At 45.6% G+C, this 26,280-nt stretch overlaps 1 protein-coding gene across 5 annotated transcripts in view; it reads right to left on the bottom strand.

Moving 5' to 3' along the window:
* The window catches only part of LOC144822965 (uncharacterized), a 441,318-nt gene that overhangs the window by 208,789 nt on the left and 206,249 nt on the right, over positions 1-26,280 (bottom strand). For 4 of the 5 annotated variants that reach the window (XM_078681052.1, XM_078681048.1, XM_078681050.1 and 1 more), the window contains one exon: positions 20,968-21,294. The exons of the other annotated variant lie outside the window; for it this stretch is intronic. In XM_078681052.1, the coding sequence (XP_078537178.1) occupies positions 20,968-21,294 (327 nt within the window). The remainder of the gene's footprint in view (positions 1-20,967; positions 21,295-26,280) is intronic. 5 annotated transcript variants of the gene reach the window in all.

The following is a 26,280-nucleotide window of genomic DNA, read 5'->3' as shown; positions in this document are numbered from 1 at the left end:
TCCTGGTGCACTCTACTAGGGACTGACAGTAAACCAAATAAGCCAAACATGGAATTCAATCAATACAGCAATTTCACATAGGGAGCACTTGCACTGCGGCACTGATCAGCAGTGGCACAGTGCCCAAAGCATTTACCAGCAAAAACATCGTAAACAGAGGAGGCAAACAGAAAAAATGGAGGAGAGACTCATGCCAATGATGCCAGGTCTAACACGTGTCCCCTCCAGCTGAAATGTGGGGAGAACTACCCTTACCCTAGGGAGTCCTCATCACTAAGGCGGAAAAATCTGGACAGACCATCAGCATTGGCGTGATCTGTGCCAGGGCGGTGTTCCACCGTGAAGTCCATCCCCTGTAGGGAAATGGACCACCTCAACAGCTTTGGATTCTCACCCCTCATCTGCATCAACCATCTGAGGGGCCTGTGGTCTGTCTGAACCCGGAAGTGAGTCCCAAACAGGTAGGGTCTTAGCTTCTTCAGCGCCCAGACCACAGCAAATGCTTCTCTCTCTATCGCACTCCACCTCTGTTCCCTGGGAAGTAACCTCCTACTGATGAAGGCTACAGGTAAGTCTCGGCCCTCTTCATTCACCTGAGCTAGAACAGCCCCCACGCCATGCTCTGAAGCGTCCGTCTGGACAACAAATTCTTTAGAAAAGTCGGGTGCCTGGAGTATGGGTGCTGTGCACATTGCAGTTTTCAGGGTGTCAAAGGCCGTCTGACAGGCGTCAGTCCAGATCACAAGTCGTGGCTGCTTCCTGGAAGTCAGCGAAGTCAAGGGGTGCACAATGTTACCATAATCCTTGACGAACCTCCTGTAATAACCCGTGAGACCCAAGAAGGCTCTCACCTGAGTCTGGGTTTTGGGCGGTGCCCATGCCAGGATGGTATCAATCTTGGGTTGCAGGGGGGCCACCTTGCCGCTCCCTACTTGGTGCCCCAAGTACACCACTGAACCCTGCCCAATCTGGCACTTACTGGCTTTGATTGTGAGGCCTGCTCTGCGCAGGGCCAACAACACTTCCTGGAGGTGGCGCAAGTGTTCCTCCCAGCTGGCGCTGAACACTGCGATGTCGTCCAGGTAGGCGGCACTGAAATCCTCCAGTCCAGCCAAGACCTGGTTGACCAACCTCTGGAAGGTGGCAGGGGCATTCTTCATCCCAAAGGGCATAACCCGGAACTGGTAGTGCCCATCTGGTGTGGAGAATGCTGACCTCTCTTTTGCCCCATCAGTCAAGGCGATCTGCCAGTACCCAGACGTTAGATCAAACGTACTAAGGTACCGGGCAGCCCCCAACCGATCTATGAGCTCATCAGCTCTGGGGATGGGGTGCGCATCAGTCTTGGTGACTGAATTGAGTCCTCGGTAATCTACACAGAACCGAAGTTCCGGTGAAGCACCAGGCGCTGCAGCCTTTGGGACCAAGACCACTGGGCTGGCCCAAGGACTGCTAGAGGACTCAACCACCCCTAAGGCAAACATTTTGGAGACCTCCTCCTTGATGTATGCTCTGACCTTGTCAGTCACTCTGTAAGCCTTGTGCTTCACAGGAGTGCTGTCCCCGGTGTCCACATCATGGACACACCACTGAGTGACACCAGGAATCAAGGAAAACAGATCAGGGAATTGTCCCAACAATTGGCGACAATCCTGCTGCTGTTCAGGGGTCAGTGTGTCAGAGAGGACAACACCATCCACTGGCCCATCTTGCTCTTTTGCAGACAGGAGGTCAGGAAGAGGCTCACTCTCCTCCTCCATTCCAGCATCTGTAGCTAGGAGCATGCCCACTTCGGACCTTTCTAAGTGGGGCTTTAAACGGTTGACATGCAGGACCCGCAAGGGGTTCCTGGGAGATTCCAAGTCCACCATGTAGGTGACATCGCTCTTTTTCTCCACAACCTTAAATGGTCGAGTCCATCTGTCCTTGAGCGCACAAGGTTCCACAGGGGACATGACCCAAACTTTTTGTCCAGGCTGAAGCTCTACCAGAGTGGCCTTCTGGTCGTACCACCGCTTCATCTCCTCCTGGCTGGCCTCCAGATTTGCCTGAGCAAGATCTCTGAAGCGCCTAGTCTGGTTCCTAAAGGCCAGCATGTAACTGTATACATCCTGGGGAGGTTTCCTGGGAGATTGCTCCCAGCCTTCTTTGACCAGACTCAAAGGTCCTCTTACCGGGTGACCATACAAAAGCTCAAAGGGGCTGAACCCTAGAGACTTCTGTGGCACCTCACGGTAAGCAAACAACAGGCATGGCAAGAGGACGTCCCATTTACGCCTCATTGGTTCTTCAAGACCCATAATCATGCCTTTAAGGGTACGGTTGAATCTTTCAACCAACCCATTACCTTGAGGGTGGTAAGGAGTGGTGAACTTGTAAGTTACCCCACACTCCTTCCACAAAGACTTCATATAGTTGGAAATGAAGTTGGTGCCCCGGTCTGACACCACCTCTCTGGGGAACCCCATTCTGGAGAAAACACCCATCAGTGCCCGTCCCACCACGGGGGCCGTCACCGTTCTGAGAGGGATGGCTTCCGGGTACCGTGTGGCATGGTCCACCAAGACCAGGATGAACCTGTTGCCCAGGGCTGTCTTGGGGTCCAGGGGCCCAACAATGTCAATCCCCACCCGGTCAAAGGGGGTACTGACCACGGGAAAAGGTTGGAGGGGAGCCTTCTGCTTCCGCCTGCTTTTCCCACTTGCCTGGCAAGTTTGACAGGTCTTGCAATGGATATCTGTATCCCTTCTCATCTGAGGCAATAAAAATGGGTGACAAGCCTGTCATAGGTCTTGTCCTGCCCCAGATGTCCAGCTAAAGGAACGTCATGAGCCAAACCCAGTAGGAAGGCTCTGAAGCGCTGGGGTACCACCAGCACATGGGCTGACCCAGGCTCAGCAGCCTTAGGCTCGCTATACAGGAGGTCGTTCTCCCAGTAAACAAAATGTGACCCTGACTGATCACCTGAGGTTTGGGCTGAGGCCTGCTGCCTCATACCCACAAGAGAAGGGCACACTTTCTGTTCTGCACAGAATTCCTCCCTGGAGGGACCACCATCCTGCTGCCAATGGGTCAGCTCGGGCAGGTCTCCCAGTTCAGCAACTTGTTCACCTGTGGGTTCCAGGGCATACCCCTCAAGGTCTGCCTCCTCCTGGACCACGGGAACTACGGGGGACGGTTTCCCGCGCCCCCTGCCTCTTCTCTTCACAGCTGGGTCCTGGGCCATACTTTCAGGCTCCAGAACCCCATCAACACCCTTACTTGCTGTCATGGATCGAGTGGTTGCACACACCCACTCTGGCACACCCAACATTTTCAAATGTGTCTCCCTCTCCACCTTAGCCCAAGGGGAGTCTTCCAAATCATTGCCCAGGAGACAATCAACAGGCATGGCGGGCCTTACAGCAACTTGAAGAGTACCTGAAACTCCCCCCCATTCAAAGGAAACTTGAGCTACCTCACACTCTCTCTGGGAGTTGTCAGCAGCTATTACAGGGTAGAATGCGTGGGGAACAACCTGCTCTCTGGACACCAAGTGACACTTAAAAGCTGTCACACTCGCTCCGGTGTCTCTGAGAGCTTCCACTCTATGGCCATTAATGGTCACCCACTGCCTATATTTCTTAGTGTTACTAGGCAGAGGGGGTGGAGGGACCAATTCCATGTCTCCTAGAGAGACCAGGGACACCTCTGCGGGACCCTCCCCACCATGGGCAACCATCTCCTCCCCTCCCAGGGCTACACTCGCCAACTGACGGGGAGCTGCACGTGGTGGTGCAGTAGAGTTCTTCAAGGGACACTGAGGATCATAAAAACGGTGTCCCACCTGCTTACAAGCGAAGCAGGTCATTGGGCCCCTACGAACAGGTTTACATGTCGGGGCCTCTGATTTCTTATCGGGGGGAGGCTGGGAACCCTTCCCTTGGTTCCCTTGGGGATTACTTTGGGGCCCTTTCTGGAACTCCCTCTGTTTACCCTTGTCCCCCCCACTCTTCTGCTGGGGACCCTGCCCACCTTTGGCTGAGTCTTCCACTGGACCCTTGTGGACCCTGGTACTGACCCAGCGGTCCGCCTCTTCAGCAAGTTTTCTAGGGTTAGATATCTTGCAATCAATAAGGTGCTGGCGCAGCTCTGGAAAACAGTTATTAGACAAGTGCTCCCAAGCAAACAAATCATAAAGAGCATCATAACTTTCCACTTTGCTGCCCTTTACCCAACCATCCATGGCTCTGCAAAAATATGACACATATTCCACCCACGTCGTAGCAGGCAACTTCTTACATTCTCTAAAGGCCTGTCTGTACTTTTCTGGGGTTAGGCCATACCTTAACATTAAAGCATCTTTCATATGAGCATAAGACATCCTATCCTCAACAGGCATGTCTAACAGGGTATCTCTTCCCTCGTTCACAAAGCGACCCCACAACCCCGCTCCCCAATCCTTCTCAGGGACCCGGTGGGCCAACAATGCTAACTCATATGCTTTAAACCATTGACCAATATCTTCATTCTTCTGAAAATCTTTGATCACATCTTTAGGAAAATAAAACCTACTTTCTGCAGGCACAGATGGGATGCTGCCACCAGAGGGATTCAATTCTAACTCTTTAGCTTTGAGCTCCAACTCCCTCAACCTGGTATCACGCTCCAAAGCTAACTTCTCTCTTTCAAACTCTAACCTTTTGATCTCCATATCAGCTTCTCTCCTGCCTCTTGCATTCTCTATTTCCAACTGCCCATTTATCTTAAGTTTTGCCATTTCCATGTTGTAAGCTCGCTCTTTCTCCCTTTCTTCTCTTTCTTCAGGAGAAAGACCCTTGGAAGAAACACATGCAACTAGTATCCTGTACCGTGACGTCCGAAACTCAAAATGATGTCCGAATTTCTTACTCGGCTCATTCCATGTTGCACAGTATCTGCATTTAGGAAGTGTAACGTTCTTACTCAGGATTGGAGCCCACTTGTAATAAGGGCCCAGTGGTGTTTGTATTATTTGCCTTAGATCAACGAAAGTCTATGTTGACCACAACAAAATACTAACGTGAATTTCAAGTTGCTCCCAGTTCACCAAAGCTCATAGTTCCTCGTTCCTTCCCTCGGAACACAGCCAGCACTCACGGGGCAGTTTGCGTAAAGTTTTTATTTTATTTTCAACAACAGCAATCGCATTTCGGCATCTGCCTTCATATAGATATAGATATTTCAGATGTTAGAAGCGGCTGTCTCTAGTTGGCAGAGGTATACACTTCTGACAAATAGGGACACACCTTTTCTAGTCAGGGTAAGGGGATCACACACTCAGATAACCCCTGCTCACCCCCTTGGTAGCTTGGCAAAGCAGACAGGCTTATCTCAGAGGCAGTGCGTTAAGCATTTATGACCACATACAGTAAAAAAGTGAATACACTACAAATGGACACGACACAGTAGTATTATAAAAATAAGGATTTTTATATAAGGCTTAGCACAAGACCAAATAACGACAAAAATATACCACAGTCTTAATAAATACTCTTGGAAGGAAAAAATAATAATTCAAGCACGGTTTCTTCTTAGCACAAAGTCTTTAGTATCAAAAGCAACTCTTCCTCTTTAAAACACAGTTCTTGGCAACAATGTAACCCACACGGGAGTCACACGACGTCGAGGCAAAGATAATCCAAAGGTTCGGCGTCGACCGCGAGGAGCGCTACGTCGAGCCCGGAGTCGCACAGACCCCCACAACACAGTACCTTGGAAAAGTGAAGCACTCGATGATCAGCGGCGTCGAGATGTCCGGCGTCGCGTCTTCGGCGTCGATCGGGCCTCGGAGTCGGGGCGATCTGCAGCGGCGTCGACCGAAGTCAGGCAGGAGCAGCGCTCACGAGATGAAGCAGGATACGGCATCGTCGATGTCGATGTTGCAAGAGTGAGCAGCGCTCACGGCGTCGAGAGGGCTCGAAGTCGATGCGATCAGCAGCGGTGCCGACACGAGGTCACTTGGAGCTGGAGCCGAACTCACTACTCACTGGCGTTGTTGCTGGCGTCGATCGGGCCCGGCGGCCGGCGTCGAGGAAGCGGAACACTGGAGCCGTTACTCACGATGTCGAGCTGGATTCGGCGGCGTCCGTCGGCGTCGAGATTGCTGGATTCTTTCAGAGGTGCTGGATTCACAAGTTCCAGCAAATAGCACTTTAAGCAGGTGAAGTCCTTTAGCCCTGTGACTTCAACAGGAGACTGGCACTCTTCCAGCCCTTGGAGATTTTCTTAGCAAAGATTGAGAGTACACACACAGTTCCTCTCTCCTGGTTCCTTGGCAAAAATAAAGAAGCAATGCAGGATTCCCCCAACAAACAGCACTCTGGCAGAAGGGGTAGGCAGTCCTTAGATCAGCAGGCTTCTTGTCCTTGGTTCAGGTTTCCTTGTCAGAAGTGATCTAAATTCTTGGTTCAGGGGTCCTTCTCTTATACCCCTTTTTGGCTTTGATCCCTTTGTCCATGCAGGGGAATTTCCCCCCATCTTGGGTTTGTTGTGGGTGTTGCCAGGCCGAAGCACCTGGCCTATTCACTGTGCAGGGCAGAGTCTTCAGCCGCCCAGCAGGAGCGGAGCCAGCATTGTCACTGGCAGGGGCAGGGCCATCAGTTGCCCGGCAGGAGGTGGGCCAGGAAAGTCCCAGGCAGGCACAGAGTCATCAGTCGCCTGGCAGGGGGGCGGAGCCAGCATTGTATCAGGCAGGGCAGGCTATCAGGAGCTACTCTTCCCCTACTCTCAAAGCAAATGCCCCACTCACCCCACACTGACTCATTCAGACCTCTGGAGCCACCCAGCTCCTGTCACACGCACACCAGAACCAGCAGAGACCGGTAGACAATTAGACAAGAAAATAGCTACTTTCTAAAAGTGCTATTTTCAAACACAGAGTCCAAAAACCATCCACACAAACGGATGCGTTATTAAACCCTGAGTTCAGGGATACCAAACTCGACATTGCACCATGCTCCCCGAGCCCGCTAGGATTATAGCATTAATAATCCTGGCAGCCCATTCTAACTGATGGAGAGCAGGTAACCTTACAATAGTGAAAAACGAATATGGCTGTAATTCACTATTAGGACATGCCAACCTTGTCAGGCTTGTCCTACCTTATGCTTACAATGCACCCTGCCCTTGGGCCTAACATGAAGTTAAGGGAAGGTTTAGGGACTGGCAAGTAGGTGTACTTGCGCAGTCTGCGTGACAGTACCAGACTGCACGTAGGTCTAGCAATGGCAGACCTGTAGACATACTTTTACTAGGCCGCTTCTGTGGGTGGCACAACACGTGCTGCAGGCCCACTAGCAGCATTTGTATTTACAAGCCCTGGCACTCCTGGTGCACTCTACTAGGTACTGACAGTAAACCAAATAAGCCAAACATGGAATTCAATCAATACAGCAATTTCACATAGGGAGCACTTGCACTGCGGCACTGATCAGCAGTGGCACAGTGCCCAAAGCATTTACCAGCAAAAACATCGTAAACAGAGGAGGCAAACAGAAAAAATGGAGGAGAGACTCATGCCAATGATGCCAAGTCTAACATCAGAGATGTATTTTTACCAGTGCTTTAAATGGGGAAAAACATCCTTGGTAATGAGCCCACCATTACTTAGTGATATTCCGATAATCTTTGCACAGAAAGTCGTGACGTCGGTGAGGCGCCTCGGTCAGTCACTGTCACGGACACGGTCTCTGCTGCCTGCGCACGAGGTGTGGAGAGCTCCAGGGACCAACCACGCTACAAGAACCGACGTCACAGCGGCGCACGCATCCTGGCGAAATGGGCAATCACTGCATGGCTTCACATGAAGTCACACAGTGATTGGCCATTAACAGGAAGGCTGAGGCAGTGTGTCATCCCACGCGCGGCATCCAATGATGGATGCTGCGCGGTGGACCAGCCAATCCTGGCGCTGCATGCAGCGCCAGGATTGGCTAGGGGTGCACATTTGCTGCTCGCCCAGTCGCCCTTTGTAAACCCCGGGGGCTGTGGCCGGCTAAACCAGCACCCCCTGGTCTCTCTCTCTACAGTGCGCATGCTCGGGCTAGTTTCAACCCAAATTGCACTTGCGCAATACGGTCCGCTGCAGCCTGAGTGTGTGGACTGTCTGTCACTCAAGCTGCAGCAGGCCACCCCCCCCTGCGCACTCCGAAATCGCCGGGTGTGTCCCGGATTCCCGGCAGCGGATTGTAATTTAATTAGGATTGCGTTGCGCGTATTGCTTTGCTTGCGATGCACAGTGACGACACGACGCCGACGGTGGGTCCATGTGGCTGGTGGGGCTACGCCCCTACGCCCCAATGGACGCACCGCGGCTGCACCAGGCTGCGATCTATGCTAAGATATGAATTCAGCAGCCCACATGCCTCGAACTATTTGTTTCAACTGTATTCATTTATGTTTTCAGAGGGGCGTCTGAGAAGATATGAGTTCCAAAACCAGGAGAGCTTCTAGCTGGCGAGTGCTATCCAAACGGTGTCACAGCAGTTTTTTTGATGTTTCCTTGTGTTCAAGCTATGACAATCATCTCATCAGAGGAGCGTCGCTTTATGGCCACTATTCTGGCATCCCCAAGATGCACCTGCACAACTTGTATCAAATTTATGTTGGTAGGGAAACGTTTGTGCACTTAAGAAGAAAGAAACAGAATATCAGGGCGAAAAAACAGAATACCGGGGCCAAACGGTTGAAATCAGATATTTGGGCATACATGGAAACAGAGATGCTGTTCCTCTGAGATAGTTGTGAGGTATATGATGTTATTCCTCAGGAAGCCATCTATTCTTATGCTTCCATCTCTCTCCCTAACATAGAGGACATTATTTTACTTCTCAATACCACTTTGTGGATGGACAAACAAAACTTTAAAAACATTTATTTTGAGAGCTTTCAGGTATCTTACTTTACGCCAGGACTAGGAACACAGACAATTGTGTCATTTGAGAGTAACCTCTAATTTGTGTAATGTTTTATAAAGTCCTAACAGTGCAGACAGTCACAGCTGTTTTTCTTTCTTTCACTAAGGCCTCTCCAAGAATCTAGGGCTCAGCTATTTTGGGAAGAGATCACTGAGCCAGCTTCTTTAGGTATAATGGGAGGCGTTCCACAAGCTTGCTGTGGTGGGCTAGCATCTTTTCTGTGCCAGAGCACTGACAGTATTTCACCCTTTTTATTTAAATTATTTCAATGTCCTGATGGAAGGTAATTGGGAGTTATTTACTATAGTTTTGCACGGATGATCTCAGTGCAAAAAAAGCAAAGCATTGAGTTGATCTCCTTATCTTTAAAAAAGAGGCCCAGCACCGCTTGAGTTCCTGCCTCACGGTTAAATAATGTTCTCCTTATGTTCTGCCTATCCTGAATTTATTTATCTTTTCCTTTCATTTCGACATCTTTTCCTCCTAATTCAGAGCCATTAACAATGTTATTACTATGCATCATTCTATGCTTTTCCATCTATTATGATTTCATTTTCTTGAGCTTTTTATTGTTTTGGCACAATTTAAAAAAAAATGTTTTACCGTTCCTTATTCAAGTATTGTGATCAAATGAATTCACATCTATTTGAATAACTAGTTCGACATTGTTACATTGAAAATCCTATCTACTACACTTTGAACTATATTTTTTCTCTATGTTCTGTAATTGAACTCCTACCCTTTCCTACATAAACTGCTTCTCTGGCTTCATGTAACAACTCATTATGCTATTGCTTGTAGAAGTCACATTTTTCTATCCAGTTATTCTTCCAGGCAGACTTAACACGATCAATTCTTTTATAACATTTCCACTCTCATCACCACCTATTATTTTTCCTTTTTACTTTAAGTGCAATCATCGTACCTAGTCTGTCCAAACTCTTTCTATTTCTATTTCGAGTTACTTCCAGATCACAAACAACTTAAAATTGTCTTCACGATTACAAAATGCACTCACTCGTATATTTTTATCTACAAAATGACGTATTCAAACCTGATTGTAATGAACAGATGGATTCAACGTTAGACCAACAAACTTTTCTCATCCCGGATATCCAACCCGTTTCGATTAGTGTAAAGCAACCAAAACTCCTCCTTAACTTGCATAGTCGAATAAATGCTGCTTATTCCTGGTCTGTTGCTGGATATGGTATTGTGCATTAATAAAAAATGCATTCCTCTTCATATCACGTCTCTGATTACCCTTTGCACACATTTCTCAATTCTTTGGCCCTACCTTTTAGAATACAGTGGTTGAAAACCTTTTCCCTGCCCCCTATCAATACAAGTTCTTAGACATGAAAACTATTTCTTCCACTTGTTGCCTAGCCTTAGCATTTTTCTTCTTCTTCAAAGTACACTATACACTTTCAACTACTTTTTGCATTCTGTTATTTCTGTAACACCAGCTAAATTTGTACAGTGCTTTGGACAAGACAGACGTGTAATTAACTAAATCAAAATTGCATCTTCCAGTTTTCCAGTAACACTGTATGTGAGATTGTTGCTCTTGTTTAACTTGCCACACTAGTTCTACCTTTAAGAGGAATTAAGAAGGATCTGTAAAGTCTGTATATATATATATATATATATATATATATATATATATATATATATATATATATATATATATATATCTATATATATATATATCTATATAGATATATATATAAATAGATATATATATATATATAGATAGATAGATAGATAGATAGATATATTCTGTTAGAACAAAAGAAAGACTGATGTGCGTAAGAGGCAGTATGCTATTGTGGTACATTTTCTCATGCTGCATATCACAGAACTTGCCCGATTTGTCTATAAAGCCATGGTATATATATTGGTAGTTTTTCTACAGAGGTCTGTGGATGTTAAAGAAAACTGTGCAAGAGGCAACAGATACTCAAAAGATTGTGAATGTGCTATGCCTCTGTTAAAGCAATCATCTGCTCATTCAAAGCATTCTGAGTCAGCTGTAGTATTTTTCTTCTTGCCATTCACCTTAGTAACAAGTTTTGCCTGCTATACTCTACAAATGTGAAAAATCTTAAACCTGTATATGATTGTGTTGGAGGTCATTACCCAAATCCCAGAACTAAATATATCTTTAAAGACTGAAAGAAAGTTGCCATCTGTACCGTCTGCTTTCTATTCATCGAGAAGGATATGACCCATGCGAGTGGCTGATCTCTCAAGACTGATAGTGGTAAGCCTTTCCAGTAAAATAGAATGAGAGACTCTGCCGACCACAGCAAACAGGTCAAGAGTATAAGTGCTGCAGAATTTCCAGCATTCAAAATCATCTGTATATCATTAGTGACCGCCTTAAGCACGGTTTCCAGTCTAAAACAAGAACGGAAGCCTGTTTGATATTTATTGTACATCCCGTTTTCCTCACAATAAAAGGCTAGCTGCATATTGACCCAACTTTACAAGATTTTGGCGAAACGTGAAAGTAAAGAAATAATCAGATAACTTGAAGGAACATTTTGATTAAGTGTTCCCTTTTTCAATAGTGGTGTAACTAGTGACATTTTACAAAAGGCCGGAATGATCCCACTATTTATGGAGTTATAACTCATCATGGTGATCCAGGGAGAAAGAAAAAGGGCCATCTTTTACGGAACCCGGAATCACTGTGTGGGATTATCCGTCCTGCCGTCTCCGCAACTACAACCGATCACTCTCAAAGAACCGACTATATGACTCGTAGTCTCATTCACCCAAGTGTTTCGAAAGTGGATGTTTTTGACCATTTGGTGACATCTATGAACCTCAGGCGTTTGGAGCACTTTTCACGTAACAACAAGCATTCTAGTGCTTGAACCCTTATTGAATCAGGAACCATACCAGGAGCCTACACACAACTAGTAACCTGGTCTCGAGCTGAGGCCGGGTCGGAATTATCACCGGCTAAGCGACCTGTGGTTCATTGCCTTCGCGCTACAGCCCTGATGAGTCGTACAAGCACTGTTACTGCTTGACGACGAAACACGTGTCGGCTGGCCATCCATGCAATAAAAGAGGAATCGTGCTACCGTCGTTTTCCCTTTACTTCCACTGCTGTTATTTGTACATTTTAATGTCCATTGGGACATCTCTCTTTATACTGTTTTTTGGTGTGCAATTGGTTTTCGTTTCTCTTTGTATGTTGTGTGCCTCTGCACACTCTTAGAGGGGTTTAGGGCCTTTGCCCCCTCACCTACTTGCACCCTTACCCATTGATACCCTGTACTAACGTGTGCTGTGCGCCCAGTATTTCCCTGTACTCCAAAAAACCCCAGTTCTCTTTAGGCTTCAATATCAGATCACTCACCAGTGCTGCAGTGGGTCATGTCTCACCCCCAGTGAAGACACATTAGAAAATAAACTGTATGTGAGCAGTAAAGCATATCTGGATAGAAATGAAGGTTTTGTGTCCTGAAATCAAACACTATAGGTTGAGGCAAAGACCTGAGTGACAAGTGTGATAACGAGTTACTGAGCCCAATCCTGGAAAATAGACAAGAAAAAACAATAACTCCTGGAAAGTTCCATCCTGAACTTGACCAGACAATACTATAAACCACCATCTAGTAACGTACTGTAAAACAGGGGCAGCAAACGTTTAACTTCATGCATTAATTACATCTCAAGCTGAATATGTTCTACAAAGACGTCTATGGAGACACAATGAGCACAGCGAAATAGTCAGAAGACAGTGCTGCCATATTACGCAAAATGTAGGCTATGTTTGTGAACCCAGATATCTACTATGCACAGTGTCAGATGCACCCATGAAGATCACAAAATCATAGTCTACCTTCTTCCAGCAACTTTAACATTTTGCCCACATGTACAAAAGTCGGTGAGACAAAGAGTTGGCCTATAGTTTCACTCACTGTGGTCCAGATTGCAAATCATCATGCATCTAGCTTATATTCCGAAAGGCAGTATACTGAGAACACTGAGTCAGGATATCACCTTTCAGAATGCAAACCAGACACATGCTGCTGCTCTGCAATGAGAACCACCATGAGTGAAACTAAAGGCTAGAATCTCCAACTCTTGGTCTCACCAGATTTTCGTCATGATGAGTCCAACCAACATCAGCAATGAGACAAAATACTGCAAACAATGGAAAGCCACTTCCTTGGCCATGGTGATGATCTTCATCCTTAGGTGATGTAAAATAGTAGAATCCCTGAAAATGAGGATTCCTGAAATAATAATGCTCATGGCACACTAGGAAAAAGAAATGTACATGTTGCAGGACAAGCTTTTGGTTTTTGAACTAGTTTGTGGACCATTCATTCCTTGTCAAGGAAAGGAACCTGTCTCTGACACACTACGGCTAAAGGAAGCAAGCTGGATATCTATCCAACCTGGGTAGTATACCTGAGTGATTTTATGCTTTTGAGATACTAACAAAACATATTCCAGTCTTTTCTGCAATCTTCATAAACATTCTTTGCAAATTACCTGACTTTTTAGCTGTTTACCAGGTCTGAATAATTGTGAGAAATTGGGGACAGTCTGGTTCTATACCTCTTTCCTTAAGGTTATTTACCTACCACCATACACTCCTCCTTTCCTCCCCACCTTGCCTTTTTAGCCCGAAACTTAAGCGCAATTGTTCTAGTTTACTATGTATGCTTTTTAAAGTTATAATGTCCTCCTTATGAATAAGAATGTTAAGAATCCGTTGCCGGTTGCGCCGAATCGTCTGTGTAAATGATTCAATCGTAATCCTCAAGCAGGCGCATTGACAAAGGAGCAGGATGAACAAATTCATACTGTAAAAAACCCTGTATTTGCAATGAGGAATCAAAGATAAATGTGACATCAGGAGACGTTAGTTAAGTGGCCATTGTATCCAACATGGATGTAAAGCTTTAGAATTCGGTACACTGGCTTTCGTTACATTTTCAAGGGCAGGATACCATGTAACAACCAACAAGCGTGTTCCCTATGACAGTGCTCTCTTTTAGAATTGCCATCTGTACAGCTGTAAAAACCTTTTCAACAGAAGAAAAACGAATTTCAGCCGAAGTGTACAAGTGTGAATTGTAAGCAATAGGTACTGTGTCTCCATCATTAAATGTTAAGTACGTGAAACCCACTGCGCCTGGCACAATTCTTATTACCAGGTTTGTGTGGTTGTCACGAGTCAGTAAGTATTTAGATTCAAGAAGATCAGACTGCAAAGATTGCAAAATAGCAGAATGTTCTGGGAGCCAGCATGATTTGGTAAAAGTAGGTTGTATCAAGGCATACAGCGGCTTGATAAACTGGACATAATCAGGTATGTATGTTAACCCGAAATTCAAAAAACCTAGCAAAGATTGTAGTTTTTTCAGAGTTGTAGGAGATCGCAAACATGCACATTTCTCCAGAAAGTGAGGTGCCAGACCTCGACCTTCATTATTGAGCTCATAGCCCAGAAACAACACTGTGTACTCTGCAATGTGTGATTTTGCTGAGTTAAATTTGTATCCGTAGTCCACAAACATGACTATGATGCGGCTATAATTTATCGTCCGTGAGACAAATATCATCAACGTACGAGTACGCATCCGCATCTATGCCGTCTAACAAAGAGACGACACTTGCGGCAAAAACGCCTGGGCTGTTTCTGTAGCCCATGGCTAATCTTTTGAATTGTTTCTGTTTGCCGCCAGAAGTAAAAGCTGTCCATTGACTACTAAGAGCAGACAGGTTATGACTAAAAAAGCCATTGAAAATGTTGAGTGTAGTTTTAAACCTTTTTCTCACATTTTAAACCTTTTTCTCACAAGACTGTCTACGAGGGTAGAACTGTCGGTATTCTGTACCGTGCATGTACGACAATGAGAGTTCAAATGTCGATAATCCAAAACTAGTACAAACAAAGGTAATGCAGTGGAATAGATAAAGCAAGCTTTTTCAATAAACTCAGTGGAAACTTTAGTTAATCCACTGGTGAGAAATCATTCTCGAAGCGACCAATTATCCTATTTAAAGAACACACTCACACTGAATTGTGGATCCGATGTAAATCATTGTACATCTAATTCTTTATATAGATTTTTTCTCTTATTTTTTCAACGTATACACACTACACATTTATATACAATAACATACACAAATCTATAAACACATATACACATTACACAACTGTACGATTATATGTCAAAAGGCAACACAGAATCCTTGAAGCCAAAATACTAATGGTGCTGCGAAATACATTTTTAGAAAACAAAACAATATACAATTCGCAGTTCACATTAAAGATAACCCTTACGTGGACACCTTTAGGGCATATACCATTCTACCCTATTCAACTATACAATGGTGTTGCCACAATTTCTTTTTGTGCAATAAATTCAAATAACAAAGGGCTTCTTTTTCATATATGGTCGACGCGTTTCAGCCCAGTTAATTTGGGCCTCATCAGGACTGTAGGCCAAAGGAAACCTTGCCAAACAAATATGTCTCAGAATTCGTCTAGTGAAATCAGGTCTCAATTAGGCTGGTATCACAGAGCTGGGGGATACAACAAGTCCCCGAATAGTTTGGTGAATCAGGCACACCGGGCCGGGGGACACTGAAACGGACTCCGGCAGAGTGGGTCTCTAAATTAATTCTTGTTCGCACGAGATCCCTTTCTCACTCTTGGCAACTCATGCCATGTCGATAATTCTAGGCGTCACGGAGCGAGGAGTGTATCCTTGCTGTGAACACTAAGGACGGACTGCGCCAAAACTAGGCAGTACGACCCATCAGGTTTGGTTACAGTGAAAAGAGGATTATTCATGGGTGACACACATGTCTCAATCACACCTTGATATTCCAATTGTTCAAGGATTTCCGCAATGGGAGCCTTCGCTTCCCGCCGCATGGGTTATTGGGTTTGTGGCTGTGGCATAGACCGTAATGTTATGTCATGCCTGGTCAAAAGTTTATCCCATCCGACCTAAGTATGGTACAGAGCCGGTGCAAGCTCCAGCGCCAACTCTACTGCAAATTTCTGTGCCTGCTCCTTGGGCACAGTGTGTGAAAAACAAGAAAGGATTACCTCCACCCCGCTCGGAGCGGCCAAAACGAAAGGTGGTGGCCAATCTGCCTCCACTAACAAAATATCATATGTAGTGGTCAGATTTTCCCCAAAAATCTTTTTTATTACACGTTGTATGTCATCTTCTATTAAAAGTACTATATCATATAGACTGTCGGGGGGGGGGGGGAGCCACTCTAGTGTCAGCAGTTTCCACCGTGATGTAAGTGTCAGTTGCTGTCGCCTTCAGATATGGATGCAGTGCTTGCAGCACTATTGTAACGTCCGCTGCGCTGTCTAGCAGCGTTAATGCCCATGTCAGGTTCCGAAGTTGCGTTCTCATTATCTGTGGCATACCTTGCGGTTAACGCAGCAACTTTCTTTTTCTGAAACTGAGGGCGTTGACGTGCAAAGTTGACCTGCTTGCCTTTACCATCAGTCGGACGAGGCTGCTCGCGTCCTTGCGGGGCACCTCAACCTCTGCCATGTTCTCCTCCACCGGCTTGTGTGCTTGATGTTTCCTGTGAAGAACGAGGAGAATGTTGGTCAGGAACCTCAAATCTATCAATAGACCTAATTCCCGCGCTGTTTCGCGAATCATATGTGCGCTCAGTAGACAATGGTATCGGTGACGCAGGATGCAACCCTTGTTTCTGTTGCTGCTTCCCCTGTTTTTTATTCTTCCAACTCTGTTTAGGAAAAACTGGACGGTCATCTTTATTAGACTGCGCCGTCTGAGTTTGCGTTTGAGCTGCTGTTTTAGCAAAAGGCTTAACACCCAAACTATTGCGGCCAATTGTCTTATAAGCCTCCGCAATAATTTTCGGTAACGCTCAGGGTTTCTCAGCGTCGGCGACAAGGCGCAGAGCAAAGACGTAACCCAAGAGTAGAAAAGTTCAAAGGGGAACGCTGCATCTGCACTCACAACAAAGATTACTGACATGCCATCGTCAGGCACTCTAAACTGCGTCAACTGACGCCGGAGCGCTGCACGACTATGCGGAGCAATGTCAATCTAACCCATAAGGACAGAGAAGAGAAAAACAATTTATATAAACTGTAGCACAAAAAGGGTAGTAATTCAATATGTGTACCTTTTTAAAACTCAAGCTTGAATGAACCTATAACACATCTATATAGGTAGGTTATCCGTCACCACTGTTAACCGGAAACAGGAGTGAGGGTACAGTGGACAAGTATAAGCACTACTAAAGTGTCTCGATTATAAGACCAAACGTTGGGTGCGCCATGTTGCAGGGATTCTGCTCATGCACAGAACAATGCGCAGGAAACCATGACCTTGGCGTATTGTGGTGTACCAAAAATCCACCTCGGTGCCCAGAACCACAATCCGACTACCGTCAGATGTCTCATTCGTTATCCATGCTACAGCGAAGCTACCAATCATTAGACAACCCAGAACAAGCGACTTAGTGAACTCTCAGGAATAGTGGGAATCAAGAACACTCTTTCATTTTTATTCTCATACAAGTCCACAACATGAGTAATCAGAGACACAGTATAGTTTAAAATGTTTATTTTAACTGCTTGCTCTAAGATGCAGTATTTTCGCCAACATTAGCAAACAAATGCATAGAAAAAAAACAATCTGCATGGTTACATTTCCATAAAATACAAAGGGAGGAATCAAATTATAATGTAGAAGGTCTATAGCGCCTTGTGTACCTGTGGTAAATAAATAAATAATACCCTATTTTTGAATGAATAAATGAATAACAGATAGCTCAATAAATAAGAGTCAAGATTCGAGGTAGTAGGAGTTTCGCAGGTTTAATACAGCAAATACAGGGAATAGGATGGCAAGGCCCAGCAGCGCTGCTGGTGTCAGGATCGGGACAAGGGAAGTAAAAACTTTTAATAACAGTGCATGAGCATATATACATAACGCAAACACATAGCATTACATTGCAATAGGCGTAGCAGTGGGTGGAGCAATAGGCGTGATGCGGAGCAGTCGCGAAAGATAAGGGTAAAAAGAGGTGTAACAGGGCGTATACATAGACATGTGATGCAAACGTAACAGAATATGTCATGAATGGGGCGGAAACCATGGAGGGGGCTACCTGAGGAGCCGGGACCTCTAACCTGATGGTGCGCGCAAACTAGCAATGACGTATTACTAGGAGAAGCTGGGGGCTATGAACTCTGTGTTAGGAGCAGAGACTGAAGTCTGGGGAGTCAGGGCGACATGTACCTAAACAGTATCTAGTATCTGATGTTTAGAGAACATGTTGATATAAACTAGAAGTCAGGAGGGGAAAGGCTAACTTGATTCTAAGACTGGACCATGCATTATTCTACATGTAGTGCGTGATGAAGAATATTAAATGACCATTAAATGCAGTATTTCTCTAACGTGGAGACGTGAAGGCTAGACAATGACGGAAACTATTAATGCGATTCAGTAGCTTTAGGAATGCAGAGAAGGAGGACTGAACTGATAACTGGAATCATAACATATTCTTGGCAGACTCAGAGGCAGAGCCAGGGTGAGCCGGGCACTGCGAGGCAGGAAGTAAGTGAAGGGTCGAGGATACAGGTGGGGGCTGTATCGCTCCTCAGCGAGGCTTCAGGAGACAGGAGCTGAATCTGGAGTCCAGGCCCTATTGAGGCCTAGAAACGGGGACTTTATAATGGAATAACGTGCACACTGAGAAACGTGGCAACGTAGCTTTACATAAGCCTGATATTCGTAGTATTCACGAGAACTGGAAACTGGCATACTAGAGGTGGACACAACTGTAATTGCGTCATTAATCGAACATAGGGAATGCATATGCATATTTAATCATGCACACATAACATATGATGGATGACACGTAGGGACACAGAACATGGCAAAATTTACTTTTCCACATACCACCCTCCCCTTGCTAGGAGCTAGCTTTTATAATAATAGAAGATCTCTAGGTTAAAACGGGGAACCCCATTCCTGCAAGATCAGATGAAGTAAATCCCATACCAAGATCAGCACAGTTCTCTGTAGATGGAAAGGTTTTCTCCAAGTGTCCCTGTCATGCATGAAATGCAATATTAAAGGCACCCGAGTTTCAGTTATTTGAAGCTGTGTGCATGTTGTGTCTAGAGGTGGGCCGATCAACCTGAATCAACAGCATACATTGTTATTTGACCTTAAACACTGTGTACAGACTATGGTTGCGGTGTAAGTCTAGAGATGTGAAAAACAGACCGTTCTCATGCGAAGAAAAGCATGCAGTTTGACTTACAAGAACAGAGGCATTTGGTGTTGTGTGCAAAAGCGGCAAAATGGCGTTTAAGCATCTATTTCACTTATGCTAACATAGCAATGTGTGCAAGGAGAATCGTGTCTTCACTACACTTCCTTGCACAAGGCATGCGGGTAGTGATACGCATTGCATCATTCCTTGTATTGCAACGTACATGACTGGGGAGCTACGTATGACATTGTTTCTCTATTGCACAGTACAGGGGTATATCGTTACGCATTGCAGTAATTCTTTTCATTTGCAACGTGTGTGATTCTAGCAATATGACTTGCCTAACCTTTTGGGAAATAGTCAGACGTAAGCTTAACTGTTGGTTAGAAGCGGTGGTTGGGATTAGAACCTATCAATCCACTGGAAGAAATACTACCCATTTTTTATATGTTGGTTTTGTATGGTGTGGCCATATTGTATATCTGCTTATGTAAAGATTATATTCGTTTTATAAAAACTTGTGTGGCGTCTATTTGTGGTGACATCATAGGGTTGCTGTGAGTGTGGTTGCACATACTGTACACTCGTGCCTTGGAGATAAGCCTGGCTGCTCATGCCAACTACTAAGGGGGTGAGCAAGGTTATCTCAGATGGTGTCCTTACTTAGCCTAATGTTGAAACAAGGGGTCCAGGTCGCGCACCTGGCGACAGCGGTACAAGACAGGGACTCCTGCCTCCAGCATTTGGTGGCGGCGGTAAGGGATAAGGACCCCCACTTCCAACAGGCTATATATAAGTACAAAGTAAACTAAGAAACATCAAACATACATAAAAGAAACACACTCGTTTTCCAAATGATGGGATGGAGGAAAACTGCAAACATTAGACTCAGAAAATTATTCTCCCTGGAGCCTGGTGACAGGATTGCACTGGCACACATTACGAACCCACATGTAAGTCAACATCAAAGAAAGCTGCTGGACTATTCCCACAGGCCCCAGCCCACCCATCAAAGATAATCAACCGGAGTTGCTGGGTGGAAGTGAAGGAAGCAGAGGTCACTGACAAACCCATTCGTACATTGTTCTAAGCTGCCCCGCTCCTGGCCACTGTGATTAATGCGCCCGGATCATGTAAATAATCCCCAAAATGAAAATCTGTTCCTCGCAGTAAAACACACCACGCTCCCCCGTGTGTCGTCACTGCCCTGGCTTATGCCTTCAGGGCGATGTTTTCCTTGTCCAACCAACACATGAGCAGGGGCAAGGGGCCATCACCCTCCTCCACACAGCTTTGTCATGCAGCAGAGAGCACAATTTATTGCTAGCTGCTCGATGGTTCTTTTTTTCTCCGCCAGGGTGGTAGGGCAATGCCCGTCATGCCCATTAACACCCGCCGCCCATGTAATCTTATTTTCCTTGTTTACGATTCCAAATATGGTTGTTTCACAGCCTGCTATTATTATGCATTCTCTTATTGTTGAGTTACAGGCAACAATACTGTTGCATGCTTATTTCACTATAATTGTTGTTTTAGTCTATATACATGTATTAATGTCAATAAAGTATATTACTATACCAATAAAACCGGAAGGGAACCAAAGCCATGAAACGAAGACAACAAATTGACATTTTAAAATAAGCATCAGGTGGGCCACACCTAATGTCAGGCTGCAGGCAAGTCGGTTTATACTCTGCAGTCAAAGCAAAAATGCACGAAAACACATGACATACACGGCAAAGCTTTATGACTTTACCTTTCAGAAAGAAGTGAAGCTGCTTTCTTGATGGTATGCCCATGGTTGCATAATGAAGCACACTGACAGATATTTGCTTGTCGTGGTCTTCTTTTCTGGTCATGAAAGTGACTGATGTCTTACTATTGAAGAGGCCAGTTGCGGAGTTTATTACAGGATTTCCTTCATTTATTTCATATTTTGAATGACGGACGGCGTCTCCGATTTGCCACATAACCGTGTATTTCTCCGGAAAGAACTCTTCTATTACACAGGATAAAGTCACTGGTTTTCCAAGCTCAGGGTACAGTGGATCACTGCTGATTTCTGAAATTCTGGGAGGTTCCACTGCACAAAATACAAACAAACTACTTACATTGTCCTTTGCGTACAACATTTTGTTTAAGACATTATTACGCTAGGCTTGAGTTGCCACTGCAATGAATATGGAAAATGCTACTGCGAACTTCACATTGAGGACTAAAGTCACGTAAAAATCTAAAAAATAATAAATAAAACAAATCTAATTATGACATGTTCATTAAACCAAAGGGTTGGATTGTAAAACAGTAGCATATGCAAATACAACAAAACACATTTTCAAGGTTTGATAATAAATTATGCCTGTAGTTATGCATTTGTGGTTAAAAGTCGACTTCCATCGCGTATCTTCGTTCATCTGTGGCCGAGCACTGAAGATCGTCTGACAAAAATATTGTCCTAAATACCGTCCACATACATATCGCCCCATTGTAGTTAATAATCAAAAGTCTACAACCGAAAGGAGCCCACTTTTGTAAACAATATTTAGGACATGATATTTTTGTGAGAAGATATTCTCAACTGTAATAATTTATTTTATGCTGTAGTTTAAAAGAAGGTATACACATTTTTTACAATTTATAAAATGCCAGTGCATATGGTAGACACACAAGTTGGCCAAAACATTAAGGGCCCGATTAAGATGTGGTTCCGTCCGAATCGGTTTGGGAATGGTTGCCGACCAACTCGGATCGGGAAAGTCCGACCGACCGATTGCGATGCATCCGGATGCTTACAGATACGATTCGGTCGGACTCCGATTGACTTCAATGGGAGCCTATGTTCTGACCGAATGCATAGGCTTCCAGTGAAGAAAGGAGTGGCTGGGTAAAATCAGGCACCCTGTGGCAAGCACCCCCTGGTGCCTGCCACACTGTGCATGGCTGGTAAGCGAGGACCCATGGGTAACCCCAAGGGGCGCGATTGGGAAAGCTCTGGGTGCAAGGGGCCTGCCACAGGCCCCCAAAGTCTGATTCCGACTGCCGATTCGAGTCTGACAGCACGATTCAGAAAGGCTGTCCGAATACAGCATCGTAATCGGTGGTTCGGGAACACAGACTGAAGAAACGTACAAGTCTGCTCCATACAGCTCGGTCATTCCGAATGCCGTCGGGTTCAGATTAGGATATTCCTAATGCCTAACTCGCATCATAATTGGACGGTCGGAAACCTTTCCGATTCGGTCGGAAAGACAGTAAGTAAGTACATTTTATTATGCTTGATTAATTAAAACCATGCATATAGCACATGAACAATAAAATCGAAATTACGATAAATGAGGAGTTTACAAGGCTAAAATAACTACATTGTGTTATCCATAAAAAAGGGAAAAAATTGCTTCCTATTGAATCATACATGCTAAAATCAATGGTGCAATTAATACTCAGTCTGTAAAAAGTCAGTTTAATAAAGTTTATCACTTTAAACTGATGGGATACTCCAGCGCAACATGAGACAACTGCCTGGTGTCCCTGCTTGTAGTTTCGCAATACCAATTTGGGAAGCCATAAGGTAGCTTTACTGGGCAAGATCTTGAAGAGCCAGGGCCGTTAAGCGGATCTAGTCCATGAAAACTGAGGATAGATTTTTCAGCCTTTTTCCTGTTAGTTCGAAGAATTTTGCAAGATGCAATTAAGCTGTACTAAAGTTGGATTAAAGAACAGCATCACCGCCTGTCTACAAGACCTAACGCCATGCAGATTAAAGAATGGTTTCAGCAACGAGATCCGTTTAAGTTCTTACAGATACATATAATGTGAATAAGACTCTCCGTGCCACTGGTGCACAGACGGCAAGACTGATCGCCTCCTTTTCTTTCCCAAGGCGGTAGAAATGGATTAATCAGGCCAGCTCCCAGCCGAAGTCTTAAGAACTTTTCCTTGGTGGCAATCTTTGTATGTGCCGTAAGGTAGGGCTGGAGTTTAAGGACATCATATTTATTGAGCACGGCCCAACCGTGAGCATGTTTGGACAATGTATTCTTGTCCTCTATTGATGATATTAATCTTGTTGTCTTTGTTACTAGTTTTTTAAACTCCAAGTGGCTGATTGAGATGTTCCAGGCATCAAGCCTAGGGTTTTAATGGATTCTTGGAGGTACATGTAGGCTGGCAATTTTGCGGTGCAGCTCTACCCAAAGATGATTATTTAAGGACCCTGTTTGAGCAGCTCTAATTTTGTGCCAGCTTTTTTTATAAAGGCTCCCTTCCTTTCTACTGCCTGTTTTTGAAGGCCAAATTCCAGCCTAATTTGAGCTGGTGAAACATATTTGGAAAGGTGGAAAATTGATCTGTAGGAGGATACCATTATGCTGTCAAGAGTTGCAGCATCTCTACTGGTCATAGAATCACTTCCGTACGTGATTGTAGGTTTCAGTTTGGCTCGGAGGACTTTTAGAAAAGGGTCAAGAGTTAGGGCCGGAAGCAACTTCTTCAGGGGTTTCAGTGCTACAGGCAGGTTCAGGTTCAGACAGGTTCCCAATCCGATCCGATTCGGACAGAGCAAATACCGTTAGGAGGCGTTCAAACTGCATCGTAATCAGCCCCTAAGACTTTTTTTTTTAAAACCTTTATTCAATGAACGTACGATACACAGCTGTCAGCCTACAACCCTGAGGGCCGGCCACTATGACATCCAACGGTACATGTATCACACCATAGTAGTCCTCACGGTAGTCTTTCCGTTATAAACATAAACATTATGGCTTGTACGTGGTTGAGGATAAAGAAGATTAGCATTGAAGGTTTAGTTTTTAAATTTTGATGAAACAAAACGAACAACATAAAACATCATCACATGGCAATAGTCGAGTACCGAGAGGCAAGGGAAGGGTGGCAGGTTCTGGGTAGCGCAAAAATGATGAGCAAACGATTCAAGAGGGGGGGGGGGGTAGCGAGGAGAGCAGTATTACACACAATTGCTAGCCTTAACCCAAAACGCCAACTAAGGGGACAGTAGGTTGTCGATAGTGTAGTCCTGTGGGGGGGTGCGCAGGTTGCCACAATACAAATTCCATTGGGACCATATTCTACCCCATTTCTTAGGCCGGCCCCTAGACACATAGACCGTCTTCTCTCTGATCATACACCAGTCCATGTTCTCCCTCCAAGCCGCTACGGTAGGTGGTGTATTGGAGCCCCAGAGTTGTGCAATGTCCCTCTTGGCCACCATGTTACCAAGCGTTGCCCAGAGAGTCTGGGCTGTGTTATAGTCCGTGGGTTCCCAAACATTAAGGAGACATCTTCTGACCTCGGGCAGGAGGGAGACCCCGGTGACTCTTTCCATAATCGCATGCACTCTGGACCAGAAAACAGCCACAGCCGGACACTCCCAAATAATATGCAAAAAAGTTCAACTCATTCCACAGCCGCGCTTACATAGCCCATCAAGAGAGTAACCCATTCGTACCAGACCCGGACCCGTTACATATACACGGTGGAGGATCTTCAGCTGAACAAATCGGAGACGAGCGGGTATGGCCACCTCCTTAGGGGAGGAGACGGCCATTTGCCAGTCCTCGTCATCCAGTTCAAGGCCATCTGCGGTCCACGAGGCTCTGAGGCGCCCAAGCAAGTCAGTCCTGTTATTAATGAGCTTCTTATAGAGCAGCGAGATGGTACTGTCAGGCACATAGCCATCAAGGATACGGTCCTCAAGAGGAAAGGAGTCGGGAATGTCAGTCCCCAGGGGGAAAACTGAGAGCAATGCGTGTTGTACTTGGATATATCTGAAGTATTCCCTATCATCAAGCTCATATTCCAGCTTGAGCGCCTCAAAAGTCTTAACGTTTCCTTTGGACCAGAGATCCCCCACTCTACTGATACCGATCGTATCCCATTTATCGAATCCTTTAGTTCTCCACAAATCGCCCAATCGATCAGAATCATACAGCGGGGTCACACGAGTCAACCTACCACTCCATCCCGTCGCCGCATCAGCAGCACGCCACACTCGCACAGCGATTTTCGTAGGGCCAGTCAGGGTACCTAGTGGCTTCTGGGAATACAGCGCCCTACTAAAATTCCCACCCGGCAAGAGATGCTTATCCATTGCGAAGGCAGGAGTATGGCCAGGGGCGTAAGTCACATGGTTGACAGCGCTAAGCTGCGAGGCCCAGTAATAGCGTCTAATATCAGGGAGGGCGATGCCACCGTCATACCACGGCAAGGTAAGTTTGGGCAAGGAGATACGAGCACGCCCATCCCAAATCAGCCGCCTCTGAAGGCCTTCAACTTCACGGAAATACGACGAAGGTATTGGGTCAAAAAAATTCTGAAGTGCATAAAGGAATCTGGGAAGCGACATCATCTTAAACAGAGCCGCACGTCCCAACGGGGAAAGGGGAAGCCGTCGCCACCGTAAAACATCAAGTTTAAGCCTCTGGAGAGGGGCCTGCAGGTTACGTTCATAACGGGCATCGGAGTCTAGCGAGACATAAATCCCCAAGTATCGAAAACCGGACTCAGCCACAAGAATTGGAAATCTACAGGGCAGCGGGGGGAGTTCCCCAGCCAAAACGTAGACGCATGACTTGGACCAGTTAATGACGAGTCCCGAGTTCTTACCAAAAGAGGTGAAAACATTGAAAAGCACATTCAGAGACTTACGGGGGGAGGTGAGGTAAAGAAGAATATCGTCAGCGTACAACGAAACACGATCTTCAAAATCAGGGGACCACCGGATGCCCTTTATGGAGGGCTCCCAGCGGAGCCAGGCAGCCAATGGTTCCAAAGCGAGGGCAAATAGCAACGGCGACAGTGGACAGCCCTGGCGGGTGCCACGTCCGAGCGCGAAAGTACCAGAAACCCTCCCATTCACTAACACCTGGGCTAGTGGTCGTTCATAAAGGAGCTGCACCCAGGCGATGAAGTGAGAACCAAACCCAAACTTAGCGAGAGCCGCCCAGAGATACGGCCATTCTATCGTATCGAAGGCCATAGTGGCATCAAGGGAAGCCAAAATGGCAGACTCTGAAAGAGTCCCGGCTCTCGCGAGAACTCCGTGGAGTCTCCG

The sequence above is a fragment of the Lissotriton helveticus genome, chromosome 3_1 (assembly GCF_964261635.1).
Source record: "Lissotriton helveticus chromosome 3_1, aLisHel1.1, whole genome shotgun sequence".
In the NCBI taxonomy this organism is placed as follows: Eukaryota; Metazoa; Chordata; class Amphibia; order Caudata; family Salamandridae; genus Lissotriton; species Lissotriton helveticus.
The sequence above is the reverse complement of the archived record's forward strand: the minus strand, read 5'-3'. Positions and strand labels throughout refer to the sequence as shown.